This window comes from Enhydra lutris, unplaced genomic scaffold (assembly GCF_002288905.1).
Source record: "Enhydra lutris kenyoni isolate GAN:26980312 unplaced genomic scaffold, ASM228890v2 scaffoldscaffold36, whole genome shotgun sequence".
NCBI classification, from domain to species: domain Eukaryota; kingdom Metazoa; phylum Chordata; class Mammalia; order Carnivora; family Mustelidae; genus Enhydra; species Enhydra lutris.
In genome coordinates this window covers 20,186,230-20,201,117 of record NW_019154120.1, presented here as the reverse complement: position 1 = coordinate 20,201,117, position 14,888 = coordinate 20,186,230, and the positions used below count along the sequence as shown (strand labels likewise).

At 39.0% G+C, this 14,888-nt stretch overlaps 1 protein-coding gene across 6 annotated transcripts in view; it reads right to left on the bottom strand.

Annotated features, from left to right (window-relative positions):
• LOC111154213 (transcription factor 4) overlaps positions 1 to 14,888 on the bottom strand; it is a 349,469-nt gene that overhangs the window by 25,805 nt on the left and 308,776 nt on the right. For 4 of the 6 annotated variants that reach the window (XM_022513674.1, XM_022513675.1, XM_022513676.1 and 1 more), the window contains 4 exons: positions 8,146 to 8,213; positions 6,909 to 6,987; positions 4,337 to 4,413; positions 1,372 to 1,575 (listed from right to left, as the gene is read on the bottom strand). In XM_022513674.1, the coding sequence (XP_022369382.1) occupies positions 1,372 to 1,575; positions 4,337 to 4,413; positions 6,909 to 6,987; positions 8,146 to 8,213 (428 nt within the window). The remainder of the gene's footprint in view (positions 1 to 1,371; positions 1,576 to 4,336; positions 4,414 to 6,908; positions 6,988 to 8,145; positions 8,214 to 14,888) is intronic. The other 2 variants (XM_022513673.1, XM_022513678.1) reach the window with 1 other exon arrangement.

Here is a 14,888-nt window from a genome sequence, read left to right as displayed (position 1 = left end):
TAACAGAAGACAGACCTTCACCCAAGCAACTTTTTAAGAGCCTACAGGTACAAAAGAGGACACTAAGGTGTTTGTTGATCAAGCAGGATTTTATAAGAAGCAGAATACACAGAATCATTAGTAATACATTCTCCACGATTCAGTCACCCTACTGTCATCACTTAACATTTTGTTAAGAAGATTCTGAATTTTGGGGCACTTGGATGGCACAGTCCATTAAGTCTCTGACTCTTGGTTTCAGCTCAGATCATGATCTCAAGGGTTTTGGGATCAAGCCCCATAGGGGCTCAGCGCTCGGGATAGAGTCTGCTAAGTTTTCTCTCCTGCTTTCCCTCCACCCCTCCCCACGCACTCATGCTCTCCCTCTCTCGCTCATAAATAAATCTTTAAAAAAATCCAAATTTTCATAATCACCCCAAAAAGGGGATGCATTCCCAAATTGTTTCCAAATGCAATGCGCAGAATTGAAATTCCAGTTGTAATACAGACAGATCTGTTTAAATATTATTTAAATAGACAACTTATTCATAAATAGGCAGTGATAAACTACCATATCTTTAAATCACACAGTCCCACACCGTATCCTTAGACAGATAAACACACCACATATTCCTACCTCCCACACACAGAATCAAAAGACATTGATTTGGGTTCAACCTCTTCATATGTGAAATACCAGTAATATAACATGTACAAACAAGCTGGGTCCTCTAGGTGACGTCACTAAGATGAAGAATTTAAAACACCGGCCATGGCCCAGCAATGTCCTCCTAGGTATATACTCAAGTGACATTAAAACACACGTCCACCCAAAAACTTGTATATCAATGTTCATAGGAGCATTATTCATAATCGTCAAGGAGTGGATATAGCCCAAATACCCATCATCTGGTGAATGGATAATAATAACGTATCTCTATACAATGGAATCTTGTTTGGCAACAAAAAGGAATGATGATCTGGTACAAGATGAAATATGTATAAAGGCTGAAAACATTACACGAACTGAAAGAAGCCAGCCAGTCAGAAAAGACCACCACATATTGTATGATTCCAAATATCTAAGATAGGAAAATTATAGAGACAGAACACACGAGTCATTGCCAAGGTCCAGGGAGAGGAAGGAATGGAGAGTAACTACTACTGGCATGGGAATTTCTTTTCTTTTTTCAGGGGGTAAAACATCCTAAAATTAGCCTCTGGTGATGATTGTATAACCCTGTGAACTTACTCAAACACATGGACTCGTAAATTTTAAATGGGCAAAATGCAGGTAAGTAAATGATACAACTCAAGAAACAACAGCAGTGGTATTTACACTTGAAATTCTAATTCTATACAGTAACTGAAGAGTCCACAAATCTCACTTACCATGAGTGAATGTCTGTTGGCTGAAAGAAGACCGGTTCCATACCCTGAGCCCAGACCACCCATTGCTCCATTATGAGAAGGTCCAATGATTCCATGCATGTCCCCGTGACCACCAGGCATAGCTGTGGATGGGCCCACTGCGTGGTTCCGGAGAACGTGAATAGCATCATCCAGTCTTTCTAAGCGATCTTCAATTCGGCTTTGCTGTTGGTTAATGAATGATGTGAAATTTGATTTAGTTTGAAATGCATGCATAGGTTACAGAAGTAAAACTGGAGTTGACACAAATCATACTTTGAGTTTCTGAATATATGTTTCCAATAAAATGTGTTTCCTTGAAACAATAATAAAAAATAAACAGTGACCTTCCCAGGAAACTAGTGAAAAATATCAATGGTATATCATAGTGTTATTTTTCATGAACAAAGTATATTTTGTAATTCTTTCAGGATATTACAACGTACATATGCTATACTATATTCCACTAGCTTGAAAGAAAATTTAGATTTACTTCAGGAAAAAAAAATCTATAGGATTTAAGAAACATTCTAGCAGGCACTGATTAAAATTTTCAAAAAATTAACAATGGGTAGACGATGTATTTGTAGTTTCCCATTTAAATTGTCTTTGTTACCTTCTCAGAGGCATATTTCCTTCACCTCTTCTGCAGCACATGGTACAGGGCTAAGTACCAAGTCAGGGACAGGTAAATGCTTGCAGACTATAATTTCTTACTTCTATATATATTTCTTATTGAGTACTATCTATTTTTCCAGTGTTTCTTACCAGTGCTTTCTATTATCACCAGCGTGTGTGTAAAGGGGAGTGGGAACTCAAAATGGATACAGAAAAGTCATTACAACTTTGTCAACCAAAGTGGTATGAGATTTCAAGACTGAAGAATCACGAAGACATGAATTAATTGTTCACCAGGGACTTCTAATTGACTCCAAAGCCCTTCCTCTATAACATTCACTACCTATAAAATTAAATTATACAATTCAAAACCAACTGACCTTTTTATTTTTCCATGCCTGCCCCTGGGATCCTGTTTTCTGCAACTAGATTAAGGCTTATACTATAGTTTTTGGTGAAGAAAAAGAACATGTAGATGTGTATTCACCTTCTGCAGTATGATCAATAATGACAACAAGAAAACATTTGCATACCACTCTCCAGTGTGACATTTTAAGATATGCCGTGTGACTGGATCTCCATTCTCCATGTATAAGGCAAGCAGGGAAGAATTATATCCTTTCCATATAGCCACGCAAATGAGGCTCAAAGAACTTGAGTATTAATTATGTGGTGACCCAATGCCAAGAAATGGTATAGTTAGGGTTGAACCTAAGTCTTTGGACTTCAAATCTAGTGTCTCTGTGTGGTAGCTCATGCTACAACCTACTGATTTCCAATGGGCTGTGCAAACGGATGTACCAGCTCTACTGCCTGAGAAAAACAATTTCAAATTATTCTATACTGACAGAAGGAATGTGTGTCTAATACAGTTAGTCTATGGTACAGAACATTCTGATTTGGGGGGGCTTTGTTGTGAAGGGACCTCCCCTAAACTCTTCGCTGTTACTTATGAAATCTTTGCAAAGGTACTAAACTTATTTGAGTCTATATTTCATAATTTATAAAAAAGGGAACGGTAATACATACTTCCAAGTGTGCATGTGAGCCCTGAAAAGAAGTAATACGTGCAACTATCACCCTTCATGGCTCACAGCTTCCTGGTAGAGAGAGCAGTTTCTGCTTGCGAATCACCTTGTGAGTGGTGAGTATTCAGAGAACTAAAGCTAGAGCTCCTAACTATAAACCGGGTCTTTACGGTTCTACAGTTGGACATCACCTAGTTTTGATGGATGGGTCCCACAGAATAACCAATTCAGGTAAACACTTAGAAAAACTATGGATTACGTGGATGTGGGCTACAGATTAATTAATGCAGGCAAGGCAGGTAATGTATACCTTGTCTCACCCTGTGCTTGCCTTTAGTGGCTAAAATGCAGAGCTGGATGATCCCACACTACAGCAAGGAAGGTCAGAGCCAAGGGGAATCCACCTCCATATTTCCATTTTTAGATTTTTCCTTAATTTAAACAGTAAGCCAGAAGGGAAGAAAGGAAATGCTGAGCTTCTGACAAGACATTAAGTTAGATGGACAGATCAATCAATGCCTCTTCCATGTTCTGTCTCAAAATAGGGATGAAAGGAGGGAAACCCACCTCTGGAAGACTTAAGAGCTCCTTGTTGTTACGTCTCCCCCATTTGATTCACACACTAACCAAGGCCACCCAGGGCAGGGTGATTTCATGTACATTTCCAGCCACATCCACCATGAGCTGACAGAGACTAGAGTGTCAGACACTGAATCATCATGGGAGTGTTTATAATATTAATTATACCCACGGAAATTTTCAGCTATTCCTTACTGGAAGAGCAGACATTTCATGATGTTACTTCTAGGAGAACCAAAGTGAAAGAGGAAACAGACAGTAGGCTTCTTATCAGAGGTCAAGAGGAGAACACCTATAAGCCTGACACTCTGGAAAGGAAAGCAGAAGGATACCGAATCGCCAAGTGGTCCAGCTAGGCAGCTCGGCTGAAACACTAGCACTCTTGTATTAGGAAATTAACAACTCATTGACTGTTCCCAAAGAACAGTTTGGGTTTGTTCCCAAAGACCGGGCAGATGCCGCTGTCTTTCCAAGATTTTTTTTAATCTCTTACCTGGTCTTAGGTATTTGGAGCCCTGGGGTTTACACTGTAGTAGAATCTGGGTTCTAATCTACAAACAGGAATAAATGATAGTCTAGTAACTCTAGCTCTAACCAAACTTGTGTACTTAACATCGATCTCAAGTTTCTGTTAGTGAGATGAGACTAAGAGTCAAAGCAGATGCGAAAAGAGAAACATGGTCACCAAATGGCTAGAGGAGAGATTAGCAGATGAGACTTACCAAAGAGTGTAAGGGTCCTTCATAATTAGGAGATGATGAGGCCTGTCCTCCATTTCTAGACCAAACAGCTGTGCCTGCTGATATTAAAATGGAGATTACAATGAGATCTATATAATCTGAAAACAATCTCGCAGATATTTTAAACAGTTCTTTTAGAAATGCTTATTTTCTTTGGACAATTAAGATAAATACATGTAAACTCCCCATACAAGAATTCTGGGACAAGGAAAACATCTTCAGTTTCAAACTTGATGTAGACCCTGAATTCTCTGGGCTTCCTCCCCAAAGGGAATGTCTAATTGGTTCTGAATTTAAGCCAGAGAGGGGTTCCTTCTGAAGGAAAGAGATCCCTACAAAGTCAAGGCACTTTTAAGAATGCAAAGGGGGATTTTGTTACCAAAATTTGTGAAACCAAAATTCTCTCACCAATGAACAACAGCATTGCTACTTGTTTTAAAAATGATCCTTAAGGAGGGATAAGGCTTCCAAACTTTTTGAGGGACTAAGATTAGTTGGCAGTGATCCACCAAACCAGAAATTTAAAAACTCAATATAACAACAGTAATAAGTAAGTGGTTTCTTCTGAAGAAAATAATTATTTTGTGATCCACTAAACTTGATTCCTGCTACAATAAATATTACATGTCTGACCTACAAAATAAAAACCACTTTTAAACTCACAGTAATGCATACTCTGTGTGGAAACTAAGAAATAATTCAAGAAAGGAAAAAAAAAAATCTGTGATCTCACTGTAATCTTATTTCCCGACACGCTTAGCATTTAAAAAAAAATTCCTTCTTCCTATCATTTCTGGGTGTGCATGGATGTGCATTTTTATGCTAAATAAAAGTCGGATAGTTTGTTCAGTTACTTGCAGTGATAGAATATGGACAAAGCCAGCTACTTTCAGTGTGAAAATAGCAATTAATCCCCATGTTTACATCTTCGTAAAGTTCACTCTTCCTAACATGGGGTCTTTCATGGGGCATTAGCTGGACCTGAAAATTGGCCTTGTTTCTCTGTCTCCCACATAGAGCACGCTGCTCAGAATTTGGGTGTTTGTGGCATTTTCTGGAATGAATTGTGCATCCGAACCTTCTCGTCATTAACCTAGAAATGCAGTGGCAGGATAGTGAGCGCTGGACTGTCGCCCAAGCTCTGGTACTGACGTGTGTGCCGCCCCAGCAAATCACGTCCCCCTTCCGGGCCTTCATACGCTCATCTGTAACATCGGAGCACCGGACCAAAATAGTCGTTCTCAAACTGTATTAGACTCTAGATTTTTCCCCCCAAATGATAAAATAGATGAAATTAGAGCTGCTTTGTTGGAAATGGGGACCTTGGAGTTCTCCCTGCTCAGACTCCCTCACCACCTGCCTCACTGGGCTCTGTGTTGCCTCTGGACACTGACGCTGGTGATCATGTCCCAGAGCCTAACAGTAGAATACTGACCCAGGAGTGGATAACACCTCTCAACTTTCCATTCCTTTTCTGTCACGGGGAATATTTCATGGCAGTTCCATGATCCCCTTCATAGCATCTCTGTGTCCTTCCAGTTTCAATTCTGTCCGTTGGGACACGCAGACTTAAACGTCCAGCCACCCCTCTCCATTTTGCGGCAGCCCCCACCCCATATCAATGGAGACTTGGAAAAGGCTGATATTTGGTCCCCCCAAGCCATGGCCATCGCCTCTGAAAGCTTTGTGCAGTCTGAAACCTCCTGCTTTCTACCAGGGAACCCAGTTTATGATGCCCTGTGAGAGCTGCTGCGGGGAGTACCAGGGATCGAGAAGGCAGCATCTAGGCAAGTGACTTCACATAAATTACAGTAAGGTCAAGTTTCAATCAGGTACAGATGCGATTCGGACTCTTTTTTGAAGCCACCTGTCCTCCTTTCCAAGAACAGAGACACGCACCAGATAGGGCCTTCTGGAAGCATTTATACGAGAATGGCAATGAGCCTCTTAAATGGACCTCTGAAAAGTGAAACGCTTTACTGACATAATTCAACAACTTAAAATTTTATTATTGGAAGCCACAGGTCATACTAATACGTAATATTTTAAGGCAAACATTTCGTTTTACTCCATGCAGTTACTCCTCTAGTCACACAATTAGAGTTTTCCTCAATCACATCAGGGACGTGGACTTTAAAAAGGATGCGTGGAAAGCCTAAAATTTCCGTAGGAAATGATCCTTTTGAACAGTCTATATTTGATGGCTATATAATCTATATTCATATTCCTGACTGTATTAACGGGGTTTTCTCACCTGAGATGTCTTCTTAGAGTATGTTATTCTGCTGAATATCTTCTACAGAGACAAGTTTAGGAAGTTTTCCATATGCCTATGTATTCTAAAAACATGTAATTTTTGAGAAAAATTTTGGATGTGAATGGCTGTACTTTCATATGGCAGAGGAAAAGACAGACCTTTCCATTTTTCTGTTCAGAAATGTTCTGTTTTGAGCTTTTGGAGGGAGGGAGTTTCCACCTACCAGACCAGGAAGTACGAGAGGGAAATCGTTCTCTTACACTGGTATTATGATGGGACTGGATTTAGGTACAGTACCTGAGAGAGAAGGAGGAGAGCCAACAGGAGTTGAAGGGTTTGATGAAAAGCTGTTGTTAGTGTGATCTGGAGAATAGATCTTAAAAAAAAAAAAAAACAGTGGGGGAGAAGAAAAAAAGAAACAAACCCTCATTTATTAGGAATAAAGAATCAACAATTCGTTAAATAACCAAGTGTCATTGCAATTCACCTAAAACTTACAAGTCATAAAATACACGTAACAATGGACTCTAGTCCAATATCATAAAATGAAAGATTTAACAGTTTAATTTTTCAAACTAAGAATTATGAGCTCATGTAAAATGGCGGGGACAGTACTGGACCACAGTCAGTAGACTGTGCTTTCCCTCCCATGTCCTACTGTGGCTCCGTGGCTGTGAGCAAGCCACATGGACACCCCAAGCTCCCCTTTCTTCCTCCATCAAACAGGTTAGACAGCATCATTTCTATGATTTTTGTCCAACTCCTTCTCCACCACAATTAAGGCATTTAATGCCAAGGCTTAAGAATGCCCAGATGAAGTATAAACTTCCACTTAGGTCACAATGCTGAATTAAACTTACTTTATGCTCCCAATGGTAAGGAAAAGCTAACCAAAGAGACAAAATGTTAGAGCAACAAATCCCCACTTATATTTGCAAATGGCTACATTTAGCTTTTGAAGACAACAACAGGCATACTCCCTCACACAAATGAGGTGGGATACTTTATCACTAGTGAACATGCAAGAAATGCTCAATTCTAGCCTCCTGGCAGCAGACAGGTGAGGCAAAGAAACGGAGTCCCCAAGTGCCAATTATGTGACAATTTCTCACGGAGCTCGGTATGGTCTTTTTTCTTTTTTTTTTCTTTAAATGCCTTTCCCAACGTGTTTTAGAATTGCTCCCTGCAAAATCAGTCTTAGTTAATCCATGAGTAGTACTATACATCTTTAGAGAAAAATAAGAAATCACGATAGAAGATCTATACACCAAAAGGCCCTGAGAATATCCACAAATCCGTAACGGAGGACTGCTTGGCACCATTGTAAGGAAACAACCTGGTAGGGTCAGTCCTTCCCTGGAAGCTTCAGAGTTTTCTCCTCAAATTTTCCAACCACCATTCTGCAAGAAAGCTAGCATTTCCAGAAATCAAGGCTATTTGCCATTCATTTTCTACAATTCCAAATGTCCACTTCTGATTAAAGTTCACCCTTCCACAATGGCACATATGAAGTCCAAAGTCAATATTTCCTCACCGAAGCAAGTGCTTTCCCCAGAGCATCTCCAGTCTGGGAGCTGCCTGCTGCCCCGCTTCCTCTATTTGCTGCAAAAACAAAAGGCAGAATATGAAAAACCAGGCAGTGAGACGTCGAACAATTTTCTATTCTTGGTCCATTTACTCACAATTTAATTGCATTTTTAATGCTAATTACAACACATTAATCTTTAATTAGCATTAATTTGTTTGCTGAGGTAGATGTCAAATATATTCATGTTACTTTTTTTTACAGATAAAATAGAAAACTGACGCCTTGGTTTAAAGATGAAGTGTTCCAGTTGCCATGACTGGCCCCCTGGTTGCTTAGGAGTAGTTGGTGGGGAATGGGAGCAAGCGTGCGAGCACAGGAGGTTCATGGCTACGAAGTAAGTGGTATGTTTCACATCTCTGAAGTCTTCAAAGCGCGCCTCTTCTCGCTGTTTCAGAGAGTCAATGGAATTGTCTTCACAAATAATTTATGCCAGCTTTCCGTTTTTTAAAAAATTTGATACCTAGCAAAACGAGGTGCTCCTCTTGGCAAAAATGAAAGAAATTCTATAACGGGTCTGGCTTCCTAGGCAAGAAAATATTTTTAATATTTTAAATAACACATACTCTACATACACTCAAGTCTGTGTTTACGTTCAAAAAAATCTGAACTGTGATGCTACAAAAAATCAATATGGTCTCAAATTCCTGAGATAAAATAAGTCTACGTATTCATGAAGTTATCTCTGTCATCTTAAACACTGGTATTTTTGACTACAAAATAGATGAACCGAGGACTATTGTGAAAAAATGTAGATTCCGGCCTAGAATTTGAAGTATCAGCTCTATTGAACGGTATTAATACAACACTTAGAACATTTGGCATATGACGCTTATTAAGGCCTGAACATTAGCAAATAAACATAGTATTTAAAGAAAACCTATTAAACTCCAAGGAGCCGTCTTTCGCTATTTTGTGAAACAAAAAAAGGAAATCTGAAGTCCACTGATCAATCCAAATAGAACATCATTGCACTTGACATAACTGAAAAAAAAAAAAAAAAATTCCCAGTCCTCTCCTTGACCCAAGAGCACACTTGCTAACAAATGTGTCATCTGGTTCCAGATCTGTAAAATGGAGTAGTGGGGGTCAGATCTCAGGTGGCTGAATTCTCTACTTCTCTAGGTTATAATTTCATTCTCCTGACCTCTGCTTAGCATAGTTAAATTATGCTTGCTATTTTTACAGGGCTCTACGTTGGGTATGTCAGTTCAATAATCTTTTGAGGTGTGCTTTATTTGTTTAACAAAACCCATACCCATATTCATTTGTTAATTACTAAAACTGAAAGAAAACTGGTATGCAATACAAGGAATGCAACTGCCCTCTGACAAAACCATTCTTGTTTATATCACAAATTCATACTATTAAAAGTGTATCGCTTATTAGTGCTAAGGATTATAAGTATAAGCACACTTTTGAAATGAGTCAGACATACAATGAGCTATTGGAAGGAGCTCCCAGATGCCACTAATATTAAAAATACTTAAGTATAAGAGCTAATTGAAATTATATCTCATGTAGAAATGAAAATTTCTGCATTGAAAAGCTCTTTGAAAATGAAAGACAATTCTAAAGAGAAAAAAATAAAGATTTTGAAAGCACAGACAGCACTCACATTTTTTCAGCATGTACTAGAATGGTATTTGGGGGCAATTAGATACTTTTTTTTTTTTCCGCAGAAGCAATATTATCACAGATACCTAAATATTAGATTTGTTAGTCAAACAAATGTGTGATCTGCTTGATTAAAAAAAGGTCTTTGTGAAATGGAATTTCAGAGCCACACCAAAAAAAATTAGATTATCTACTAACACAAAAACCTAAATCAAAAAAGATAAGCTTTTGTTTCAATTACAGATAAAGTTTGCTACAATAGTAGCTTTCAAAAGATTAAATCTTCCTTTGAACAACTTTAACATGAGGATGACAAATTTTTCAAAATATATTCTCATGAAAACCAAAAGAAATATTTTAGGGACATTTAAAAAATAAATTCTCTCTCTCTCTATGTATGTATATACATATATATATATATATACACGTACATATATATGTACGTATATATATATAAAAATACACTTGAGAAGAGATAAGATCGTTATGATTTCTTTTGTACTACACCTTTCCAACTAAACTTTCTATTACTGCCTGTTTTATAGAGTGCGGTACTAGGACTCAGGAAGTAGAATAAAGACTAGAATCAACTTCTTACCCCATGTGGTCATGAGAATGTTTCAGAAAACTCCAAAGGCTACTCATGGAAGCGACTGATAAGAACAGACTATTTTTTTACATGAAGCCATTCTACCTTGCAGCAGCTGGAGGGCCAAACCCAAGGGTTTAAATTTCAAAGCAGCGTACTGGGGCCAATTTGCCCTTTCAGTTGGAATGCCTTTTGTTCTGTTCCAGGAAATGTGGGAGAAGACACAGTTCTGAGCCTCTGAACACATTAAGCTACATGGGTCCTTCTCTTAAAGATTTCTCTTTTTATTTGTGTGACTGCTATGTCAAAAGGCATACATAATCAGAAAGTGAATTTAAATTATCAAGTAGCATCCTCTTTTTTATACTGAGAAGTAAGGGGTCGTGTTTGGCAAAATACACCTTCTAATCAAACTTTGTGCTCATCAGATCCATGTTATGGCTTTCATGGGACAGGACTCAATTCCTGTTTAGGCCCAAGTTTTGTCAACTCATATCATTAGAAATTGCCAAAATGCTCATATAATAGGAAGAGAAGCAGAAACTACTGTCCCTACTAGGTAAAGATGGGATTAATTTCTTGTTATTTTAGCTCTAATCAATTTCTCTTGCTCAAGGAAAAAAAATTAGTCTCTAAAGCAGTAACGTAAATATGAATATAAGATGAGCAGTTATTGGGGCACCTGGGTGGCTCATTGGGTTAAGCCTCTGCCTTCGGCTCAGGTCATGATCTCAGAGTCCTGGGATCGAGCCCCGCATCGGGCTCTCTGCTCGGCAGGGAGCCTGCTTCTCCCTTTCTCTCTCTACCTGCCTCTCTGCCTACTTGTGATCTCTGTCAAATAAATAAATAAAAATCAAAAAAAAAAAAAAAAAGATGAGCAGTTATTAAAAAGAACTGCAATTTTGTAGGGGGACTCGAGACAGCCAGCCCTCTAAGCATTACTCAGATGGTTTGAACACAGGTGCTGCTGCTGGCTAGAAGATGGAGCAGAAGGAAGGGTCTGGTACCTTCTGTTTCATGTGGGACCACCCTCGGTCTCAGTCTCAGCTTTGTGGAAACAACAATTCCTATTAGAACATACCCTAATCAAAACACCAGGATGAGTGGTGTCTGGGGACTGGCTACCGAAAATCAGAATTTGGAAAATGTGTTATCCCTTTATTGCACACCCATAACCTTGGGCTGGGAACATTGTGAAGATCTAAAAGGAATAAGAACTACAATTCAGAGTGAATTTGTCCGAAAAATGGTGACTGCTTTAAAATTTAGGGTTTTTTGAACTGTGTCCAAGTGACCCTCATGTGATTAAACTATTAGAAGCAGCATAATGCTTCCAAAATGAGCCATGAGTTCATCTCTATAAAGATGACAAAAGAAGGAGTATCTCCAGCATTCTTAGTACACACGATTTTAGAATAAAGACTCAAGTAGAGGCCACAATGCACTAATTTTTAGCAGGAGGGATTCCTAGGAATTCAAGGGGGGAGTTGGGCCCCAGGACCATGTGCAGGAAATGGACAAGAAGACTTAAATCAAACTAGTTTATTGTTCTCCGTTGGTGGTCTTTGTAACTAAGATGCCATGTCACTGCTGGATAAAATCCATATTACTCTTAAGCACTGTGTCTGTTCATCACCCAACTGTATTTGAAGGCTCGAGATTCTTACAAAAGACAAAGTGAATATTATATGACTACTCTAATAATAAAATTACTGTGAAACCGAGTCCTCAAGGGGAAATGGACATAATGTTTCTACTAGAAAAGCCACATACTACAATGCATCATGTCATACAAACATGTCATTAGAAGTGAAAGTTGTAAACCAGATTAATTCAGGAACCAGATAGATATTCCAGGGTAATCTTTAGCATATGTTGCATTAAATCAATCATGGTAGTCTGTTCCTTCAACACTGTTTGGTTTGAGGTTTAAAAACATGGGAAGTTCCATGCATTAGAAAGCAGGCCAGTTAAAGGCTAATGGAACAATAATAGTTATTATAACAATAATGTTAGTTTTATGCATAATTCCCTCCGAGAAGAAAGGAGGGTGTGGAGTCCCAAACCACCAGGGGTCACACCCTGGGAATGTATACAAATGTTATCTCCCAGTGGGGAATTGGGGCGCTCCTATCCTTGAGTAATCTCGGGCGACCGTGTTAGGCTAGGCAGTGCTCTCAAACCTTTTGGTCAAGACGGGATATTGGGCATTGCAGGTAAGAAGGAAATATGTAGGTAGCAACATATATGTCATGGCTGCTATCCTCTAGACATTTTTATCCTCTACAGGCTGGCTTGTAATCACTTGCTCCCCTTCCTCCTCTGCGTGCATGCTGGCATGTGAGGCCCTAGCCCCCACAGCTTCTGATATAAAGCCAGCAGCATTGGCCTGGAAGGGTTTTAGGAACAGAGTTGACAGGATCTGATGGTGGTAAATCCGGATTTGGCTCTTCTCTTCAGCGGGGTACTCTACCAGCCCAACCAGTAGGAATCCATGCTGTGTCCCGTGCGTTATAGTCATGTAATTCCCAGGAGCCTAATGGACCCTTCTAGTTCAGAAACGTTGACTGTAACCTCCAGAGTTTACTGGCAAGGCTTTGAAGGAAAGTACTCCGTGCCCCAACTAAAATAAGGGACAATTCTCTCAAAAAATCCATGGATGGATGTGTCATTAAAAACAAAAACAACAACAAAAAAAACGGTTATGATAATTGGGATGTTTTGTCCTTCTTAAGCATTTATTTCTCAAAAAATGCTATTGGGCATTAAAAGGCAAAAGCCAACAAAACAAGAAACAGTGATCACCTCACCAAGTCAAACAAGCCTTTGTAAGCCCTGGCAAGCGTCTGCCATCTTTGAAATGCAGAGGACAGAAAGAGGGACAAGGTGATTCCAGGGGGTCACCTTCTGATGGTTCTAAGTTTGCCCCTCGCTCCACATGCATTTTGTTGTTCTGTGATCAGTTCAGGACATTCACTGGTGGCCAGGAGGACACATTATAACATGAAACTCAGAAGCAGGGCAATGATCTCCTTCTGAACTGAAAAAAAAAAAAAAGCAGCTTCCTAAGACATCAGTGCCATTTATGAAAAGACTGAACTGCCTTGCACTTTTTCACCAAGAAAACTTGAAAAATGTGATGTCCATGTGTTAGTGCTTGAACCCCATTCTTATAGCATTAGTAGTGCTTACAGTTATTTTCTACAGAATCATGTGTGTAATCTCAAACATGTGTCAGGCTATGTGTTCCCTATTTACCAATTATTTAATTAGCTCTGTTTGTTCTTTGAGATATAGGCAATGTAATATTTCTTTATTTCCTGCATTTCAGAATGAGTGAGTATATGCCAAATATTTTCAAAAGTCTACAGATGTACCCTATTAATCCATACTGTTTGTTAGGGAAGTATCACTAACATCAGAAGAGAAATCTTCTCTTCTTGTTATACAGACATGCTGCCATCCCTGACTTCTACCACACTCTGAAAATCAATCCAAAGCCCAAGAAAATTAAAGTGGGAAGAAACATGAGCCACTCGACACCATGCAATACCAAGACTCTATTATCCTATTTAAATTTTCCCCTGTATTTTAATGTAAGAAATCGCAGGACATCTTATTTTAAGAAAGAACATTCTAGAATGCTCCCCCTTAACATAATCCTAAAGTAATAACTGCACTTATGCAAGTTAATAAAGGTTTGTTCTTCCAAAAAGCTGAATTACCATGTCTACTTATTTCCCGAGAAGATTATAAAGCTTTCTGACATTCTGCTAATAGATTTTGACAAGTATACCCATGATTATGTAATAATCTATGTGATAAAATTATTCTTAAAAACTTTTTTCTGGGTTCCAGAAATCTCCTACTTTCTCCTTTAGAATTATGGCTCTTTTAATATTGTAGAGACCCTCCCTCTACTTCAACAGGGCCCTATGGTCCATATAACAAGTTCATTCCATCTTTAGTGTGTGGTTGAGCCTGTTAGCATGCAGAAGTCACCTACTGCTCCATAGTTACCCAGACCCAATGAAGAAGGACAGCAGACATTCCTGTTCATCCACAGGCTAATGATGAGTCAACCATCTTAAATAGAGCAAATCTCAGTCCCACTGGGATTTGTGGCCATGCTGACCACAGCTCATGAAGAATGATTATTCCATCTCAAAATATCTCTTTCTTCCCAAGTTGTGGTGCCTTGCTCCCAGAAAGACTGTTTTGTACATCATTCAACACAGAATTTTTTTCAAATAATGCCCAAGTATGTTTTCCTCAACTCAAGCTTTTGCTCCACCTTTATACCTTCCTAAAAAAGAAAATTACTCAAACCACAAGTAGACAGGAAATCTGCCGTGTAAGAGGATGAATGACCGGTCATCCTTCTTTATAACGAGACCTCATGACTACAGAAAGGGGCTTTCCATTTGTCAAACCACATTGAAGTGAAATATGCTTTTCTCACCCTTTCAGTTCTGCACTTCTTTCT